This window comes from Phalacrocorax carbo, chromosome 7 (assembly GCF_963921805.1).
Source record: "Phalacrocorax carbo chromosome 7, bPhaCar2.1, whole genome shotgun sequence".
NCBI lineage: Eukaryota > Metazoa > Chordata > Aves > Suliformes > Phalacrocoracidae > Phalacrocorax > Phalacrocorax carbo.
In genome coordinates, this window is record NC_087519.1 from 14,431,071 (window position 1) to 14,452,722 (window position 21,652).

The 21,652-nt window shown below is 39.4% G+C and overlaps 2 protein-coding genes across 5 annotated transcripts in view; both read right to left on the reverse strand.

Moving 5' to 3' along the window:
* Nucleotides 1-460: 460 nt before the first annotated feature.
* Nucleotides 461-12,641, reverse strand: ARPP19 (cAMP regulated phosphoprotein 19). Its single transcript, XM_064456436.1, has 3 exons — nucleotides 12,379-12,641; nucleotides 7,321-7,443; nucleotides 461-4,050 (listed from the first exon to the last, which is right to left on the reverse strand). The coding sequence occupies exons 1-3, from the start codon at nucleotides 12,421-12,423 to the stop codon at nucleotides 3,880-3,882; spliced, it is 339 nt and encodes a 112-aa protein (XP_064312506.1). The 5' UTR covers nucleotides 12,424-12,641; the 3' UTR covers nucleotides 461-3,879.
* A 4,526-nt stretch (nucleotides 12,642-17,167) lies between these two features.
* The window catches only part of ATOSA (atos homolog A), a 47,385-nt gene continuing 42,900 nt past the window's right edge, over nucleotides 17,168-21,652 (reverse strand). For all 4 annotated transcript variants that reach the window (XM_064456435.1, XM_064456434.1, XM_064456432.1 and 1 more), the window contains one exon: nucleotides 17,168-18,162. In XM_064456435.1, the coding sequence (XP_064312505.1) occupies nucleotides 18,009-18,162 (154 nt within the window). In that variant the 3' untranslated portion in view covers nucleotides 17,168-18,008. The remainder of the gene's footprint in view (nucleotides 18,163-21,652) is intronic.

Genomic DNA, 21,652 nt, shown 5'->3' on the forward strand with positions numbered 1-21,652 from the left:
AAGAGATTTGGGCAAAAAGCCTGTATTTAAATGGTTTGTCTTCACCTGAAGATCACAGCTACTCCACATACAGAGATTCAGGTAAGTGACTTCAGGTCACTAATGCCAGTGTTAATGCAGCCTTTGCAGTGCCTCAGCATGGTATTTGAATGACGCTACTTACATTGGACATTTTTCTCCTCGGTTTAAGATGCAGAGTACAGAGGGTGTTACTATGACCTTGGTGACTGGGTTAATTGTGTAAATGTACCACACGCACCATGAAGTTGCACAAGGATCAGTGGCTAAGTCACAGTCTGAGTATGGAATTAGTTGGACTTTTTCCAGCATCCTGATTTCTTGGAAATGTTGCCATATTCAGGCCACTATAGTCTATAGCAATGCAAACTTCTACACGCCAAGCTAATTCCCAGAAATCCCCTTCATTCAGTGCGAGGGACCAAAACAATCACCTGTTACGGAGTTTTCAAACAATAAGCTTTAATTGCCTTATTAGAAAAATAAGCACTGAAATATATATAAATGTGATTACATTAAAGTAATTCTGTAGTCTAACATACTAGAAACCAAAGCCCAGTCATATTTTTAATGATACAGAGTAGCAAGAGTTAGGTTATAGAAATTTTCCATAGAGAATACCGAAGTATGCAGTATCTTTTAGGAAACCACAGTAAAGACGAGACAAATCTCCACATTGCAATAAAAACTAAGTAGATCAATTTATTCTGTATACTATACAACGTGTAAGTTTGTAAAGAACAATTGCCATTTTTATCACCTTAACATCCTGACTGGGTGTAAATATGTCCAACAAAATGTACTCCTGTGGCCTTTACACAAACACTGTCCTACTACATCAAGAACAATGAGAGGGAAGCCTTTGGTGCTAAAGATTTGGGGACATATCTGTAAAGTTGTAATTAATCCACTTATCTCAAATAAAATGTTGGTGCTACCTGCTATTATAAGCCTATATGAGTACTACTCTAATAACTAAACACTGTCTATCTTTAAAGGCAAGATATGAAAGGGACTGCCAGTCTACAGTGTGGACAGGTTTTCTTTGAAAAAGGTAATTATCAAATGGTAAAACTCATATAATACATTATATACATAAGTTTGGATAGCTGAGTTATCTTGCTGGATTAAGCTGAAAGTAAGCATTGATTTGCAGTCATGTTTGATTTCCTGTTAAGTGATTATTGGACTTAAGTTTTATACAGTGTATAGAATCAAGATAGCTGTGCCTGCTGCTGAGGTCTGTCAGATGTGAAGGCTCATAACCAGTCATCGACCTAGTTAGTATTACAGTACTTCAAATATACACATGGATAATATATTCATAGCTGAATTTGTAGTAATCATAAGAACTGCAAGTCACAAAGTGAACATCAGAAGAGCTTGTGTTGTCCAACCAGCAGGACAAGCTGAGTTGTAGCTAACAGAGTGGAATGTTCAAATTTAAATGGCTACTTTTTTTAAAACCTTCCCAAACATCACGAAAGCTCACCTTATGTGAGCTACAGAATAGTGGCACCAGACAATACACAGCAAGTCACCTTAAATTGTTTGAAATTTGTTTCAGGCCCAGTCCTATCATTAAATTTCAATTTCATTTATACATATAAAAATAAAGAGGGATTTTGACATCAGGACAAACATCTGTAAAAAGCAGTTTGCTTCAATACATCTGGTTTCCTTGCTATTCTTCCAGCCTAATTTCTTACCTAAAGAAGTCAAGTAAGTCCATTTCTTCAACCTGGTCTGCAAAAGTCACAAATTCTTTGTAATACTAGTGGAGGATAAGGAACAAGCACAGGCTTAACAGAGCCCATTTAATTACTAGAAAAGGGCTATACAGATGGGAAAAGGATCAAGTTAGCAATTTTTAAATTCTCTGGAATGACTTCTCCAAACCAAATACATTATATAGACACCAATATACTTTGCTCATATTCTGATCAAAACAGAACCAAATTAAGATTTTTCCTTTTCTTTTCAGCATTTTCTTATGTCTGCCTTTAGAAAGAACACTGCAGAAAACATGAGCCAGTGTTCTTTTTGACTAACTGTCCTTTATCATGTAAGGACAAGCTGTCTGTGTTTTCAGAAGGATGTGCTTTGTGTCGACATATTCACCTTTCTGAATATGTCAACACAAAGCACATCCTTCTAAAAACACCACCTTTAACAGTATTTCTCTTATAATACCCACATTGATGCTTTGTTTTTAATAGGCTGTTTCAGAACTGTTTCTTTAAGGAAAAAAGTACTCAGTAAACGGATCTTTTTAAAGAGTTTCTTATACTCCCAAAGAACATCAAGGCTGTGATTATCTACATTAAAAGCAATTAAAAACATTATGGGTCATGCTGTACTTTTAATATTCTGATTTCATTGAACAAACATGCTTTTAAATGCATCAGGTTACCTGTCTAGTATCAGCTATGTATTTTGGCAATCTAGTGCTTACAACCGGCATCATAAAGATGAACTAAAGTTCATTCCTAATTTCTGACATGAAATGTTACCTATTTCTAAGTAGGTCATCATATGAATACTACTTCCAGTTCTTTGTTTCCCCAAAGCCAATGAGGGGCTGCTATATAACAAAGAGAAAAGGAATTAGTTTACTGCCACTTCAGGATTTCAATAAAAAAAACAATTATAACCTTCCACTTCCAGAAGTCTAAAATAGCCAAATACAACTGCAGATCAAACTTTAGCAAGCCTAGATTTGGAGTTTGCCACAGAGGAAACTCTCTAGAACAGTATCTTTAGCCATCTCCCATGTCATCAGACAAAGCGTTTCAGCTTTAAAAGCTTAAAGAGCTGCTGAACAGAAAGGGAACTTGCCTCCAAATATAGGTACAAATTCCAGATTTATATCCAAATGCTGGATGCTGTTGTGAAACAAAATATACAACCGCAAAAGCATAAGGCTGAATCAAGTGTGAATATAAGCGTTTCATGAATTTCAGGTATTCAATTTTTACTTTTAGTAGCAAGGTTCTGGGCTCTTAGTTTCAGGACAAGACTTTGAAAGATACAGAATCACTTGTGCTTTGATTGGCACATTATCTGCTTTTTAAGATGTAAAACTAAGACGTTTGCAAAAGGTTGTGCAAAACTATTGTATTTACAAAAATGGCACAAGAGTGAATTCAACAGTCTATGCACATGCACACTTCATTCACATCTTCAACAAAAGTGTGTCCTAAGCTACAGAACTGAAAAGAATACCAGCTTCAACAGGCAGTTGTCAATAAGCAGTAGATTCACAAGAGTTACACCAGAATGGGCAAATATTGCCCAAGTAAAAACTCTATTGTTAAAGCTGAAACAGGTTTAAGGCCGTTCAAGTTCAAAAGCAGAAAAAAATTCAATCAGAGCCCTATCTTTGTTTTTATACATGCTTTACCATCTAGCAACTTGTGGTCTAAACCTCTATTTTAGACAACAAACCCAAACACAGAAGAAAAACCCAACACAACTGGAGGTTATATTAAATACAAATATGCTGTAATTAAGATGAAATAACAAAAGCAGAAACATTAGAAGTTGTAAAACTTGCGATGTCACTTGCTGGAACCAGTCCTACACTAGGAATTGGGCAATATGTACATTTTCAAGTAGATTACATTGCTCTAACCAAACTTGTCCTTTTTAATCAGTGCATTTTTCTCAACTAGTCCAAATACTACACATTTTACTCTTAACAGTACTCCCTTACAATAGCAGCACATGCTATCGCTACCTGCAAAGCTGTCAGTCTCATGACTTAGTGTAAGAAAGAAAAAGGGGGGATGTGAGGGTGAGAAGTAACTATTAAAGAGAAATAACAGGAAGGAGAATAATCATGCAGTTCAGCTGTTCTCGTCAGCCAGCCAACTTGCTAGCAACAAGAGATGGTTTCCGCTGTGGAAGATCCTGTGGAGTAGGAATATGGTCACCAGTGACTTCTGTCTTGTCAGGAGCTGCAGTAGGCAGTTGCTTATTCTTCATCTTTGCTTTAGCCATGTTGTAATCACCAGAATCAAAGTATTTTTGCTAGAAGACAAAACACATATATTTAAAAGCCTGAAATCTTAGCAGATGCATACACCATTAAACATGGTTAAACAGATTCTTTAAATTTTAAAACCAGTTATAAAATCTTCCCAATTTGACAAGGTAGCTCTATGTCGATTAAAAAAAAAAAAAATCTTATCAAGACTATTAAGCACACATAGGTGAACTCTTAACATAAGCTAAGTATACAGTTATGGTTCTACTACCATTAAAATCCCTCGGTACGTGAACATTATTTTTTGCCCTGGTTTTCCCAAGAACTCTGGTCTCCCACAAGTGAAGCCTTGGGGTTTGTACGTTTTGTTGCAGTGAACAAGTTCTGCTACACAGAATCATCACACAATACATGAACTAAAGCTGGAGAACAGAGCCTGCTCTATCAGACCAGAAGATCAAAGTAGCATGGAACTGCATGCTAACAAGAAAACCTCTTATCGGCATACATTAAACCAGTGAAATTATAATCCCCAAAGTTCCCAAACCAATTATTTAGCAAAGTCAAATCTACTCTGTAGTCCTTCTGCGAAGGCAATTCCATTCCCACGCTCCACATTTCTTCTGGATAGAAGTACATTAAGTTTGAATTTCTAAAACAGTGTTCCTTAACATTTCAGCAAATCTTTATTAGCTTTACCTTTAACTTAACATCTGACAACATAAAAGACTATCTATGGATGCTAAAGCAAAATTACTGTTATGATTTATCTGCATCATGGCAAGTAAAACGAGGCATGGAATTTCATCAGAGGTCTGCATCAAGTCTTCAACTGCTCATTGACACATTTTGCACGAAAAGGTGTATTTTGTTTACATCTATCTTTGTGGTTTATCATTAAGGTACACGTAACCCATGGTTTTGAACAGATTGTCATATTAGGCCAAAAAAATCCAGCAGTTGTTAGAGAGAAGTAATTTGAACACCTGACTTAACAGGCCTTTACCTGGGGGTAGGGGAGGAAGGTTTTTTATGCAAGACCTCCTGAAAAAGGCTAAAATGTTCCCCACCAGAGCCTTAAAGTTACCAAATCTGGTTTTCCCATGCAGTCAGTACTACATCTGAACTACACACTTTCATTCATAAACCTTCCCAATTCAATCCTTTTGATGGTGTAATCCCTATTTACAATGTTGCAGCACTGCATCTGCAGACCAGACCTCAAGTTATAACATAATCTGATTTGGAAAAAGGCTTTCATGTTTTGCCCTTCAAGACTGAAGAAACCAAAAGAAACTTTTAAACAGCAACTAAGTAATAACAGAATTGCTAAATCTTTAGATGTGTTACTGCTGTTAACAGATATCTATTTCTGTCCATGTAAGAGCTCCAAATAGAATCCCCCTACAGGAGCATGGTGTAGCATGGTTCTCATCTACTGTTATTCTGGAGAAAGCGTGCCAATAATGGCACGTGCACCCAATGCAGAACATTTCTGGAGAGCAAATACCAATGGGCAGAGCATGTCCTAGTTGCCAAATCAAAGAGAAACTGGGCCACAATGGACTACATACATTTACAAGAATATCTGAGAAAACCTACCGTCTTTCATGCATTAGAGTATCAGTCCATTTCTTCCTTTAACTTATTACTGTATTTTCCTATGATTTACTCTAGCATCTCATAGGTGGCCTGTTTTTGATCATCCCTTTCAAACTGTGTCTGTCCAGGTGTCTTCATGTCAGAAACACTATCTGAAAGCTATCCTCACTCTATTTTAAACTTCAGCAATCCAGGCTGCCCAAACTATACTGGGCATCTATATCAAGTAAAGATGCTTCCTCATTTAAGACACTGATCACTCTAAACAAAAATAATAAAAAAATGAAATGGAGGAAAGTTATTACCACCACATTTGGAATGGAGAACTGAAGAAGGCAGATTACAAATTGGAATCCACCATTTTATGCCATCTGTCATCAAAGTAGCAAAATCCCAAACACTTAAGTCAATTAAGATGCCCACTGGTCTACCTCTGCTCAAATTTGAAAATATAGGCTGCCACAACCTTTGCATTAAATAGTGCTATAATCAGGATGAAGATATTGTAGATTGTTATTGTTGGTAGTGAGTTTTCCTCACATTTGCACTGAGTGCAAGCAGCCATAGTTCCTTTATGGCCATCAATCCGTAGGGGTGAGAATCTGTTTCCCTGAATTATCATTACAATACATACTTACCTTCTCCCTTCTGTGTCTTCACATACACTGAACCCACGGAAGTCTCACTTAGGCTGCCTTTAACCACATAACAGCATAACTCACAAAAGGAGTCACCTAATCTACCACCTGCCCGTGCCCAACAGCCATTAACTATGCTGCATATGCTCCAACTTATGAAAGCTTATCCAAAAAACCTGCCAACAGTAACAATTCCCAGCAGATATTACCAGAGAGTACAGAATTAGATCATCAATGAACTCCAACAGCTGGTTTGTGAAGGATTTATACTTGGGATCATTTCGTGCACTCAAATGGCCTAGGCAATAGTAGAAACAAAACAAAACAACACACAAAAACAACCCAAACAAAAAAAACCCCACCACACAGTACGACAGAAATGAAAGCACCATCAGACACAGTGATATACTAGGATTATTCCAAGAACAGAGTTCTAGCACACCTGAATGGAATTATGTAATCACTTAATGAATAATTAAACTAAAAAATAAATAGTTGAATAACTAAGAAAATAAGAGACACTGGTTAAATGTGGAACGATATTGAAATACTAACTCACTCTTCATTCTTCTATTATTATCTTTTGGTTAGGGTGTATATTCAGCATTACACCACCACTCCCAAGCCACTGATGTGAGATGGTGCCTGGTGTAACACAACAGACACTAAGCTTTCATGTGCTATAAACATGGATAGGAAGAGTGGACATGTTTTGGGGACATAAGAATGGGCAAGATAAGATCAGTACAAAAAAGGGATGAGGTTCTGACCCTTAGTGTTTACTATAATGTTTTTTTAATGAAGTCTATCACAGCAGCACTGAGACAGTTTCTAAGTTTAATTTTTTTTTTCTAAAAAGTGCAGTTGAGCCGCTGATGTTGTAAACAGCTATCCCGCCAATCTGGCACTTGCTTTGTGGGAAGAGATTTCCCTTCCTTGTGCTTTCACAAAATTTATATTTCTTAGCACTCTTTCTCACACAAAGGTCTGTGGAGTGGAAAAGAAAAAAAAAAAAAACAGATACAGGAATTTTGGAATTTCTTGTCCATACCCTGTGGACAATAAAGAACTCACTCCTTTTTGAAGCCTCTTCCGCAAGAAGTCTGAGCCTCCTGGTTTCTGGCCCAGATGCGGATACCTTGCTTTCAATTTTGCTTCTTCAACTTTTTCTGGGCTGATCACCTTATCTTCCATTTCCTGAAAGACAATTACCAATACCACAAATGAAATATAAAATAGTGAACTATTTATGCAGAATACCTTTGCAGGTAGTTCACCAACATGCAGATTACTGCCAGCAAGTGAACATATCAATTATTTTAATAGACATTTTAATACATTCTCTCTTGAATACTGACAGCAGCTGTAGGAGTTCAGCCTCCCATCTTAGATGCCTTTCTTGGAGATGTGTTTGAATCTAATCAGTGCATTTCTCTTTCACACAGCCTACACTAAAATTAAATTATTTAATTTTAGGAAGAAAAAAATCCCCCCTCCCACCCCCCCAACCCCAACCCAACCCAAAAAAACCCAAACTTTTTTGTCAAAACAAGGGTTCCATTAAGAACAAACAAATGTTGAAAGCCGGGCAAGAGCCACCAGACTTTTTCCAACTGCCCCGTTTGGTCATGAAGCGGCATAGACAGACTAACACTTGCATTGCCACAATCTAGCTTGTATGATTGCTGTAACATGTTGATATTCACTGTGAAACAGTGTTAAAGTAGCTCAGTCTCAAAAACATGCCTGCTATCACATTAATAGCAACAATACTGTATTTCCCTATACATGTATATAATTATCCTAAAATTATGAGGATGAAGACAGTTGGATAGTGCATTTGTGTCAAATAAAATGCCTATTTTATGAGTATACTGTAAAACAGGGATACTCAAAGTAATCATTTGAAGATACGCATTTGGCAAAACCTGCAATTTGTAGATCCAGTCTTTCAACAATGACCTCTACTTTACTCATCTGTTCCAGTCCACATAGCAATTTGATGTATGAAGTAAAATTTCTTCTATTAGATTATTTCTAAAATATCTTCCATTCAAAATGCTTGATTTGCTACTTTCCTGTATTTGGTCATGGTCTTTTTTTCTTTTTTTTCCCCCTCCCTCTCATGCAAACCAGTGCTAGTGCAGGGGAAATATATAACCATTTGCACTAACTGCTCTACTTCCTGAATTATTCTTATCATCTAAAGTCACAGAAAGACTTTTAGGCTGGAAAGAAGAATTGCCATTGAAATCAGGAGGGGCCTCACATTCATCTGTGACTAAGGTTTCATATTCACTTCAAGCTGCTTAGGCAGCCCCTTCACACTCTCTTCCATCCATGTCATCATCCTTTGCATTGCATCAGTCAGCATGACTGTGTGTATTCCACATGAATGGGTTACAGAAAAATAACCATCCAATTTTTTTTTATTTTCTTGTTGGGCTGTGTTTCATTTGGATCAATTTCCACAGCCTGGATCACCAAGCAGCTGCACAAACAGGTATGTTAGCACAGCAATGGGGAGGGCACAGGAACACAAGCAGTTGGGAGCTACTTAAGCCAGAACTGCCAAAGAGCTAGAGCCACCACACTAGACTACCCCAGTGCTTTCCTATATCTCATATAAAAGCTCAAAATCCTATAATATTCAACATCTTTCTGATAAGAAACCTCAGAAGCAAAGGTTGTACAACAGATTTAGGATATCAACATTGTCTAGTTGCTCCATTAGGCCAAGACATCTCAAAGACAACTTTGCACAATACAGTGGGAATCTGAATTAACAGTTCTACCAAGGAAAGACAGAAATTCTCCTAACAGTTTAAGAGAAAACTTCCATGAGGGCAGGAATAAATGCTTTTTATTAGATGAAAACACAGGTAGGCAATACAATGCAAAATACAAGTAAATATAAAGGGCAAATTTTCCCTGACACTACTGAACACAGAACTATACTATTTCTCACTATATAATATCATTCTAGCCAAGACCACAGTTCTCATCTGTTACAAAGATCAGTCTTCAGCTGCTGTTCTTCCTGTTGTGCTTTATTATCATGACAACACTAAATACATTCTCCCAAAAGCAATTCTTTCGGCTAAACACTTTCAACATGTAATGCTGAATCACTGGGTACTCACTGTTGAGCCAACAGACATAGCATTCGAGGGGGCATGTTTTGCCAATACTAACCAAAAGGAGATATTTATGTAAGCTACTTATTGTTGGCCCTCCGTTCTTAAAAACTATGTATTCATGGTGCATCAAAGGAGACATTTATGCAAACTCACAGGGCTGACAAATCATCACACAGCAGGCAATCAAGACACAAAATACTGCGCTATGCATCAATGCAGCTGAAAAGGATACAGACTCTGGTCGCTTAGTCTTGAAGACCAAGAACCACTAAGACTGATACAACTACGTAAGGCGAATTAAATGATTTCAATAACACAAAGACTTGGGGTGTCAAAATCAGCTGATGGCAGGTTCAAAAAAATACTTAAGAGTTCTTCATATAAAATATAGTTAAGCTGCAGAACTCCTTGCCAAAGGATACAGGGGTGCCAAGAATTCAGACAGATTCAGAAAGCAACTCAGTGTGTTTGTCCGCAGCTCAGAAGGCTTTTAAACCACGCATCGAGGAGACCTGGTATAGTTTTTTGGGGAAGATCACTGCATGCATGTCCTGATTTTTGTATTCTTCTGTGGCATAGATGGTATTGAGCGCTCTTGGAGATGTGTTGTTGAGCCACAAAGGCTTTAACCCAGGTCAGAAAGGCCATTCATACATTCTGAGTTACAGAAGCAACAACAAAGTGACTAACAAATGACTGGGGGTGGAGGGGGAACAGAAAAGATATATCACGCTGCTCTTCTTAGTGACAACCACACAAAAGTTATCATTTTAGTTCTCTACAGGAATTTGACACAGCTAATGAAGTCTGCTTACTTCATTAAAAGGATCTACCAGCGAGGCAGTAGTTACCTAACTCATTTAGAGATAGCTTTTGCTTCAATCTTTACAGAGGTACTAGCAGTGTAAAGTTCCATATCTGTTGGACAACTGAACTGCATGGCTAAAAAAAGAGCCATCAGCCTTTTCAAACCCTGGTACGAAGAGGTCATCCTCTTAAGCAAGAGACATCAGACAAAATGTAAAGCAGAAAAAACATGTCAACAGCACAGCTCTACAGCAAACTGATGTGGCAAAAGCTAGTCCAGAAACAAAATGCACCACCTCTAACAGCTTCCTGAAAACTACAGGCTTTTAACACAAAAACAGAGTCAGTCAACCAAGAACACGCTCTCCAATGTCTAAAGTTTCTTTGTTGCTGAACCTCCCCCTGCCACTATCCTGAATTTTCACACTGAGAACAGGAAACACTGGTCTTTGGCAAGTTTTCAATTTGCATCGCTCCCTTGTTTAACACCTTTCTCACCTAACACATGCACAAGCCTCTTACGGCATGTTAGAGAGTTTAGAAAAGAGGTCTGATCATTAAAATGATGCCTCAAAGTTCATTTATGGGCTTCACCTTTGTTAAGCATACTTATGAATAAGTACTGCAAAATGGGTTGTTTATATAAGTACTTCAGAGCTAAGCATTAATGGAGGCAACATTCAATTTTGCCTACCCAGACAAGCAGTTTTAGTGAAGGTTAATATTGCAATGCCATAATAGCACTGATATCACAGTACCCTAACAGAATATATACTCTCAGAAAACAAAGTTTTATTTTATTGATGCTGTTAATTTGTCTTGAACACCTCATCAGATTAAAACTAAATTAGCAGATCAGTAAGGGACTACTTTCTCTCAAATAAAGGGTAATTTTTCAAACCAGTGCGTAAGCACTGCACTTGAAGACTTGGGTCTGAAACTCTGTTAGCAAAATCAGCCCCAGTCACCTGACTTCATCAGAACACACTAGAAGGCATCACAATAAACTTGCTACCACATGTTTTACTATGCTCTTATTACAGAGCTATTCTAGGAGTGTTGCATAGGCCAGGGATTTATTTTTATAGGTTTTGAATAGGAATAGTATCCCTTCTGTATTCTAACATGAATGTGAAGTCGAGCTGCAGAACACACACATCTAAGAGTAGATTACAGACCTGCCATAGAAGCTGGTTCTGATTACTGCACGTATTGAGAAGGTATCATTCCATATTAACTCCCAAAGCTCTACTTGTATGACTAGCTCATGTTACAAATTGTAAATTATTAAACAAAAACTTGACAGCTGAGGTAGATTAGGCTTTTTCTTTCAGTGTCCTTCAAAGCAGTACTTCTGTTTCGTAACTGCTCCCTATCAGAAATAGCTGTGGAGGCTGCACCTGAGTCCATACAGCAATGACAAGACTAAAAACCAAAAGGCTTCTTAAAGACACAGCCAACAGAGGGAAAGGGATAACAGCATAGTTATCTATGAAGCCAAATCCCACTTAAGAAACGAAAAAATTATTAGTTACAGATGTGACACAATAGTGCCATCACAACACAATCCAGCCAGTTTTTCTTTCTAAAAGCCTTAAGGAAGACAGGCCACAGCCATTGTGTTTTGGATATTTCTCCTCTTCAACAGCATACAGGAAAAGCCGAACATTTTCTAGAAGTGGAACAAAAGTTTAGCCGCCGGATAGCCGCCAGTCTCCAGCCGTTGCGGCTGTGAGCTGAAATCCTTTCCCCCAGGACGCCCCGGCAGGCAGGGCACCCGAAGCCGGTCCGGGGAGCGAGGAAGCGCCATTAGCCCGCCCAGGCCAGAGCACGCCAACGATGTAGCAGAGAACAAAAATTCCCAAGTGCAGAAGCCAACATGGTGGTGCCACTCCTCCGCCCCCAGCCTCCGCGGACCGCAGCACGGCGCTGCTCCCGCCGCAGAGCCCGGCCCCGTCTCGCCCGCCTCCCCCTGCCCCCAACACGGTGGCGGAAGGGCCGCGGCCAGGCCCGGGAGACACTGCCTTAAGGGCCGCGGCGGCCCGCAAGGCTCCCCCGACCGAGACGGGGGACGCCCGGCCGCGGCGCCCCTGATCCGCCTCAGCGCGCAGATGGAGGCGGGAGAAGCCCCGCGGGTCCCCTCCTGCTCCTCGGCGGGGCTGCGCGGGGGCTCACCATCACTCACCTTCTGCTCCTCGGCCGAGGCGGGCTCGGGACTCTCAGCAGACATGGCGCCGCGGCAGCAGGACGGCGGAGAGGGGAGGGGAGAGCGGGAGAGCAGGCGAGGGAGGCGCGACCGCCGCTCCTCCGCGCAGCGCAGCGTTGCCACCACCTCCCGCACAAGATGGCGACCGCTAGCGCGACGGTGCGCTGGCGGGACCAGACTTCCTCCGCGCTCAGCCTCCCCGACGGCACGGCGGGAATCCGGTACGCCACTCCGGAGCAGCTTCTGTCTCCACCCCCGGAGGCCTCCGCCGGGCACGCTGGGAGGTGTAGTCCGGCGGGCCTCTCCCAACCGAGCCGAGTCCGGCCCTAACCCGAGGGACACTGCGGAAGCGCCCCGGGGCTCTCCCGAGAACACGGGCCCCTCTGAGGTTGCGCGAGGCCTTGCCTCAAAGCACAAAGCCACAGCGGTTTGCAGAGGCCTGCCCGCAGCGGCCGGGGGTGGCCGAGCTCCCGAGAACAGCCGGGGTGCAGCTCTCGGAGACGGAGGCTCGGCCCCACACCCCCGGCGCCCCGCTGGCATCCCCGCAGCGCCCTGGGACCCAGCCTGCTCCCCACCACGGCCCTGTTGCCCTGCTCCTGGAGACCGGCCTATGTGGCCTCCCAGGCCCGATGACGGGGTAAAGGGGAAAAAAGACCCTTCCTTCTTGGCTAAAATTAGCTCTTTTGGCTGCTTTTACAGATCAAAACAGGAGGAAGCTGAGTCCTCAGCAGATTTACTTGAGGATCTTTTTTGAGTCCCAGACACCAGGTGATAGGATAGGAGGTCTCAGCCCACTGAAACTTAACAGCACAGTATCAAGTTAAATGAAGTATTTTCTTCCCATCTATTTTTCACTGTCTGGTTCTTGGCAGAATAACCTCCCTTGGACTCTCTTAGACTCTAAGAACATAAAAAGGGGGTTAAATAGCTCACTGTTAATAAATCTTTAGGGGCCCCTAAATACAGGGATTATGGTAACAGTAAGGTATGGATTTTACTTATTACTCCATTAAATGAACATATACTCCCACTTTTCCTACACAAAACATCTTTTCCTAATATCTGACACTGCTTTCCTATGATTTTGACCACCAGCGCTCCCACCAGGGTGTATCACTAGCATTCAGTGTGCCATCTGGCTGAGAACCAGCACGTCTTCCACTCTGCAGACCCTCACGTGTGGTAAACCAGCTTAAGCACTACTCAGAAAGGACGGGCGAGGACAGGCTTTGTGTGTTCAAGGTCCAGAAGACAGACAGGTCAGAAAAGGCTCTCAATCAAAACATAAGGTGTAAAGTCAACAATTTTGCCACAGCTGATTTTTACTAAAAGCCCCCTAAGCAGTGGTTGGAAGCAGTTTTTCTGAGCAACTGAGAGATTTTTCCAGAGACTGAGATTGTGTAGCAGCAGGGTACTCAAGGCATGTGCACATCCCTCGTTCAGGAAGGGATAGAGCTGGGCAGATTGCACAGGAAAATCATAGAAGGCACTAGTATTTTTTTGCTTAATGATAGAAAAAGAAATTGTAACAGTGGGTGTGCCACATTTTCTTCTAGGAAAATCAGGGGGAAATGGTCTGAAGGTGTGATAAACAGCAACACAGAATTATCATTAAAAGGATGATGTTCATAGATTTTGAAAGGAAGCAGAACAACAAAGCAGTGACAACAGACAAGAATGCAAACTTCAGGACTTTCTTTCAAATCTCTTAGGAAATTAATGTGAGGGAAAACACAGTTTTGAAGATTCAGCAGTTCCTTAATGAAATTATTTCTTTAAGGGAACAGGTGTAAATTATACAGCGCAGAGGAAAGGTGGGAAGTAAATTAGGAACCTCAGGAAAAGCACAAGTTCTTCAATGGCCTCAAATACAAGAAAGCAGCATATAGAAACTAGGTCAGTTTTTTAAGGTTGTCCATCTAAAGCAGATTATGAAGACAGAGGGGCACAGAATTACGGAAAATTACTGAACAAACCTTGTACAGATTAAAGGATTTAATGTTTCTTTTGTTCAGTCTGGCATGATCAAGACAGCTAGTGTAACAAATAGAGTATAACCTCAAGCTGGAATAAGGAAAGATCAGTTTACGGGATACTTGAATCAGGGGTTTTTTTGGCTTATCTGGTAAATATTTTCAACTTGGATGAAAAATTATCCTCCAGGGTTTAGAGAACTACTGGAGCAATCTCCAATTAATTAGTGGTCATTTATATAGGAACTTGTAGAAAATGAATGGGTTTCCAGGAGGCTGATTAAATTGGAGTACAGGGAGGACAGAATACAAGCTATATAATTAAGCTGTCTCATCAATAATTACCTGAGAAATCATCTAAAATAAGCACTCAAAAGAAACTGAGTAGCTAGACATAGATTCACAACAAGGGTTTCATGCAACTGTATTTTCTTTCATGAAAAGGAAACAGACCATGTGGAGAAGTGGGTGAAGGTAGCTGACACTTTCTGGCTTTAATAAGGCCTCTGACACTTCCCCATGCAAATTAGGGAAACTTAACTACATAATGTGGTGGATGCAAGTTTTGTTGGAAATGGCTATCAATTTTTCAAACAGCAATGCTGTGTTTAGTAGGGTTTCACAGAGGGCTTCCCAGGGCCAATATTGCTCATCAGTTTCACTGGTGACCCAGGTAATATACTATAAACTTTATTAATATTAGCAGATTACATTGAGTAAGAGAAGCTACAAGAACACTAGAAAATAATTCCAATTCATATTCAAACAGAAGGTCAGATACAAAATCTTGGGTAGTGGGAGAACGAAGTTCAGTAATGACACATGCAGAGAAACCTCCATATTGGGAACAAGCAGATAGGACACCTCTGTTATACTGGATAACAAGATGAATGCAAGCTGACATCTCCTGATACTGAAAAATCAAGTATTATGAGATGTATGAAGAGGACTTTAATCTGTAAGACTTATCAACCCATCCTTCCAGTCTAATTGGGACTGCTTGCGATGCTGTGTCCAGCTTGAGGCACTTCAGGACAGATTCAGACCAAAAGAAGAAAACAAAGAGCCAGAATGATAAAAGGTACAGAAAAAAAATCTATGAGGCAAGGCTGACTGAACAGTCTGGAGTTGTCTTAGATATAGAAAACGACACTGAGAAGGGAGATACAAGAACTAAATTGTTTTCTTTGCTTATAGTGGAAAGGCCAAGTAGTATTGGACTTCAACTGCAGTAAGATTTAGTTGGACATTAGAAATAGCTGTCTCATTATAAGTACAGTTTAACACTGGGAGAGATTACTTGGAGCCTCCATCCGGAGGCCCTCATTAACCACTCAGAAACATTTGTCAGAAGTAGTTCTATGTGATTGAGCTTATTGAGGAGTAAGGAGAAGCAGCAAATGACCTCTCAAAAATTAGTCTACTTTCATTTCTCAGCCTATGCATAGAAGGTCATGTGGAATTCAGTTCATATTTTATGAACATTCAACACTTCTCCAGGTGTGTCCCTAATGGAAGGTGTTAACTCAGATCAAGCTGTAAACGGAGAATGCCTTATTTAAATCAAAGTTGTGCATGAATAATCTGAGGTCACTTTTGTTCTGAATCCATACAGGGACTAAGTGTAGTTTATTTCTTAGACATGACCTGTAGTGACCACATACTCAAAATCCACACTTTGCTGTTCAAAACAAATTAATATATTACTCCAAAGGGAGAAAAGGATGGCTTGAAGAAGTCATTTAAAGTTATCAAGATACATACAAACACTGCATATTGTCCGTGCAAAATAAAAGGTTAATTGTGACTTTTCCTTAGAAGTGTGTCCTCTTCTCATTCTTTTTTTAAATCAAGTATGCAAGCAGATGTGCACCATGACAGAAGTAAGTACTTTGAGAATGCATGCTGTTTGCTTATGACTCAATAGTAGCTACAAAGAAACTAGGACACATTCTTATTATACTAATCCAGATCCCAGTTCTGTACACAGTACAACTGCTACCAAAAGAAACTTTTCTCGGTTTTGGAGGGCACACAAATGACTAGAAACTGCAAACAATCTCTTCCTGTACAGTTTTTCCCAGGTCTCAATAAAATAAATACTAGCTAACCTGTGAAAACCTAGTGTAACAGAGGGGAAAATACTGCTGAACTGGGGAACAGACTCAGTAATATGAGCTTTGTCCCTCTGTAGCAACAGTCATTTGAATATACACAGTAGTTTGTAAGTATCATCTGGAAAGTCTGGTCTCCCTTACTTTCTCTAGCAGACTTCTGGAGATTTCATGATATACTGACTTCTCCTCTAAGGGCAGTGCTGTGAATAGCACAATAGAAGCGAATATACAAGTTGCACATTCATTCTTTCTGCAGTTTTCATCAGATCAGCGTTTTATACCCCCAAATATGAATGTCACCTTTCATATTACTGACACTCTGAAAACCAACAGCGATATAAAGAAAAACATATAAACCAAGGTAAGAGTTGAGAAACTCCAAGATCTTCAGCAAACATTGAAAAGCTTCATTTTCATTATTAAATATATACCTCAAATATAATCAAATCCTTCTAACTTTATTTCAGTTACATAGTTTGACACTTAGCATAAACTGTTTATCTGACTGTGTTTTGTTTTAGGAATACACATACGAATCGGAAAATATTTATATGCCCAATGTAGCATTTCTAGTAAAACTTCCTTTGGCCACCTAGTGGCCTAAATGGAATTGACCTATTAAAAATATTTAGGATTACATGAAGATCATCCTTATCGAAAAATAAAACAAAGCACAAGTTTCATAGCTTTTGCATATATTTAAGATATAAATACTAGTTTGTTTGCACAGTACATCCTTTAACACAATCTGAGAAATCAAATGGGGGAGGGTGGGAATTTTAGGTGAGAAAAAACAATAACAAAACAAAATTAAAGTGGCCCTTAAGGAAAGAAAGAAATTGAGGGAACAAAATATGAATCGAACCAATGATCTGAATGCATGAGTAAATAAACAAGCCGCACTATGGTCGCAGGTGTTATTGAATCTGTATGTGAGGAAAAAATGGAAAAAGGTACCGTTAGAGATAAAAAAAAGAAAACTAAATGCTTGCATAGTATGAAATGTTATGGAAATTCACCTGTTGTCCCCATTTTCAATAACTTAAATGAATATAACTTAAAACATCACACAGATTAAAGACATCTGTATATATTTCAGATTTCAATATTAATGCAAAAAATACATAGTGTGATTTTACATAGGATTTATGCTACATTAGAACACTAAAGACAAACATCACTTGAGTATTAAATGAAACATTAAATATTAAATAACTGAAATACAAAATAAAAAGTGTAAACACTAAACTAACTTGGGAATTTGCTATTGCAACACATCCAATGAAGTGGTTTTAAACAGTACAAAAAGATTAGATTTCAGTACGCTTCCAGTCTACTTGGAATACACAAAGCTCATTTCAGAAACCTTTTAAAAACTGGTCCAGGATCACATAAGAACCTTCTCTTGAGCACTATTTTAATTCCTTTACAGACTTAACTTTATACTGTCATCTCTACCGATCTTCATTTTTAAGGAGTAATCAACAGTAAAATGAATACTTCAGTTTGCCATTGTTTGCTAGCATCTTGGTGAAAACTGAGGATTTGTTGGAGACTCAGTGTAAGATTTGAGTTCATATGCAGCGCCACTATCAACTTCCATGGATTTTCGAGAAAATAGGAGCCTTACATCTCTGTGGAGGTAGATCTTTCCAGATTTAGAACTCTGGAACCTGAAAAGATACAAATACCTGTATTATCCAAACCAAAAGATTAATTTTTACGTATCATTGAATTAAATGTGTGCCTCTGAAAGATTAACGCAAAAAAACCATTTGAACATAGAAAATTAGTCAGTTAAAATGAAAGATGAAAGAATAACCTAATGTTTTTCAATCTACTTTGTTTCCTTTGGCATTTGAAGGTTCTGTTCCTAATCACCAATGTAGTGCACAGCTTTGAAAGTGGCATGGAATATTTGAAATTCACGCTGCAATTATGTACGTCAAAGATTAACATTCACAGCCATCTAGAAGGGCAAAAAGTGCTCTTCAGTGAGCACTCCTGAAAACGCCCAAAGGGTGGCCTAAGCACACACAAAAGGGAAGGTTCAAATATCAACAAAGGCATATGTACATATCACATATATGTTTCAGTGCCAGCTATCGTACAGATAGATTTCATTGCTCTCTGTGAACGTATCAGCAAGAAGTTTACTACTGCTTTATACCACGTGCCAAATTTAAGTCCAACTTGAGAAGCAGTAGGTACAGGCATCTGCAGGCAGACAGAAAAGAACTTTTTCACACAGAATATGGAGCTATTTCAAAGAGACCAGAGTTCACTGGCCCAATCACCAAAGTACACAGTGGCCAATTCCTGGGCACATTTTTCTTTTACACTGTAGCTGAACAGCCTCATTCAGGTCCTCCAGACCTGCAGGGAATGTGCCAGTTCCACTTTCCCTGAGATTTAACAACTAGGTAGAGAGACAAGAGCTGCATTTCAGAGAACTGTATTCTATAGTCTTCATCTGGCAGAACTCCTTCATTTCCTTCCCTCAACCAGGAAAGGCAGGAGAGCCTAAGGAGCATTTATAATGGCAACTGAACTTAACATCACTATCACTATGCCATGGTGAGGGAAAAAAGTATTGCTACTGTAACAGGAATAGAAACAGAAAAGCTACTGCTGTTGTAATGACAAAAGCAATACCGTTACAAAAGCTGAGACAGCAGTGCACACTGTATTATCGCATGTATTATGTTTTACACAGATTTTTAAAAAGCATATACTTATTGACCCCAATGAAGCAAAAGTAGTATCTCTAGAATAAACCCAGCCATAGTCAGACTGAAATTCTGAGAGGTAAGAGAAAGACAGACAACTACAGAAGGTCCATCAAGGTTTCATCATCTGGGGCAGGCAGGTTGTAGAAATGGATTCTGTGCCACCATTTTGTTCAGATGAGTGATGCAGAATAACCTGTAGTCATTGCTACAGCCAAAGGAAAATTCTCATCTCCTAGATACAGCTGCCAAGGGCATTAAATGTGGCGGGGTCCAGCAGAATGCCCCTACTGGCTCCCACAGAGCTCCCATCCATCACTATTTATTTGCTCAGTGCTGTCAGTGTGAAAGCCCTTTACCTTGTAGGCAAAGGGGAGAAGATCCCATCTTAAGAGAGACTCCAGAGGAGCACACAAGAAGGAAGAGTAAAGAGGCGAGCAAACTGAACACCATGAACAGTTAATTCAGCACGTAGCTCATAGGGCATTTTAAAATAAAAAATTTTATTGAGAGATACTTTGCAGCAAAACTATGATTGAAATTAATTCATATAGAATAGATAGACCTAGTTACCAAAGCACTATCATAAAGAAGAGCTCAATTCCCATTTTACACATGGATCTACCAGAAAATAATTAGCACAGTCTGTTTTTAAACTTCGCAAGCTTACTATTTCCTGTTAGTGAGAATCCTGCAAGACTCCCTTTCCCTTTGCCCAGTAAATAAGAATTCCCTGTAACGTGGCTTTTCTGAGCATGACATTGCACAAAGATTGAAGGAGGATGAGTGGGAGACAGCAGCAGAGTTCAGGAGATTCTTCTCGTCTCTGCTTCCATCACCTAATTTTTCCTTTGCAAATTTTTTATTGTAGTAATTGAGATTTAGAAATGTTGTTTTTGATACATGCAAATGCATTGGAATAATTAAGAGACAACCATTACATATACCCTTGCAGGGAGGTGATGGAGTGGCCAGCATGGGACTGGCTCCAGAGCTGGGTGGCTCCAGTAGTTTTGTGTAAAGGAATCAAGAAAAACCAAAGGTCTCTGACAGATGGTGTCCTAGGAAGAGTATCAATAGACAAATACAGGAATGGTTAAACACACAAATATCAGATGAGCTAGAAAGTCTGGCAGAGGAAAGGAAGTGATAAATATTATTAAAGAAATTACAAATACAAGCACAAAGCCCCTATATTTATTTTTATAGGCCATCAAAATTCACAAAGAACAGAGTAAGCCACAGAAACAGGATATAGCAGGAAGATCACAAAAACTTATATAGCAGACATGTTTTGCAAGGGGAAAAGACTATACAACACTAAATCTGTAAGAAAGATCATTAGAACAAGGATACAAATTTCCAGATCAGCATAAATGCTGAGAGATCAGAAAGATCAAAAAGCAATTAGTAAATTGGTAACAACAGGTATCTTCAGCTTCCACCAATAAATGTATCATATGCCACATTAGGAAAACATTTTTTTAAAAAAAGTTTCTTAACACCTTGAGGAATCACTACTTTTAACAACCAGTTTCAAGCTTACCCTCCACCTTGCCTTCAGTAACAGCTCCTGTGTAGCTGTTAAGCAACAACAATTATGCTCCATGCAATTAAAAGAGGCAATATGTCAGTAACCGAAGCTGTTGACTAAGCTTTAAAAACTTGAAAAATGCTGAGCTGTGGGCACGTTAACTGTTTAACTGCCTTTTATAGGGATGCCAGAATGTGACCTAGAAACCAACGGATGGTCGTCACCTTCACAACACTGGAAAGAAACAAGGCATGAGCAGAGCTAGACTCACAGTTCCTATGCTCATGTAGATTTAATTACAATGCAAAAATCATTGCTTCACATGCAACAAAAAATTTATCCCCAAGCATCTTCAAGAAACAACTTAAACTGCAGGTGTAACTCTTGGTTTTCTTATAGTGAATAAAGCTCTGCTATCCGTGCAAGCTACATTTTGTATCTGTAGCTGTGGGTACAAATACAGTCTAATGGCATACTGAACAGTATCTCAAACATACAAAACCACATGCAGAAGCTGCATACACAATAAATCTGACACTTCAAAAGAGTGTTGTCAATGTTAAGTTCCAGACCTATGAAAGCATTTTTGCTGAATTACCACTTGAAAAGAAGCTTTCATAATGTAAGTGCTGACAACTGTGATTAAGGCCTCACAAGCAGATGCGACCACAATACAGCTTAGTGGTGGTGACTTCATTTGGGTTTTTTTTCAGCAAAATTTCTACATGTAAGCTTAAGATGCTTGTTTTCCACAACTAGTGCAACTAAAACTGAAAGGCTGTTCTAAGACAACTGGAGTAAGAAAAAAACAACCCAAAACTTAATAGTTTTTATTTTTTAGGTTTGTATAAGTTCTCAGTAAAATGGGTTTGAGAAAACATTGCTGCTTTTAAAAATGAA

Coding starts and splice junctions, on each gene's coding strand:
- ARPP19 (XM_064456436.1), bottom strand. CDS start 12,423: ATGTCTGCTGAGAGTCCCGAGCCCGCCTCGGCCGAGGAGCAGAAG. Junction 7,444..12,378: donor CCTCGGCCGAGGAGCAGAAG/GTGAGTGATGGT, acceptor ATTGTCTTTCAG/GAAATGGAAGATAAGGTGAT. Junction 4,051..7,320: donor GGAAGAGGCTTCAAAAAGGA/GTGAGTTCTTTA, acceptor TTTGTCTTCTAG/CAAAAATACTTTGATTCTGG.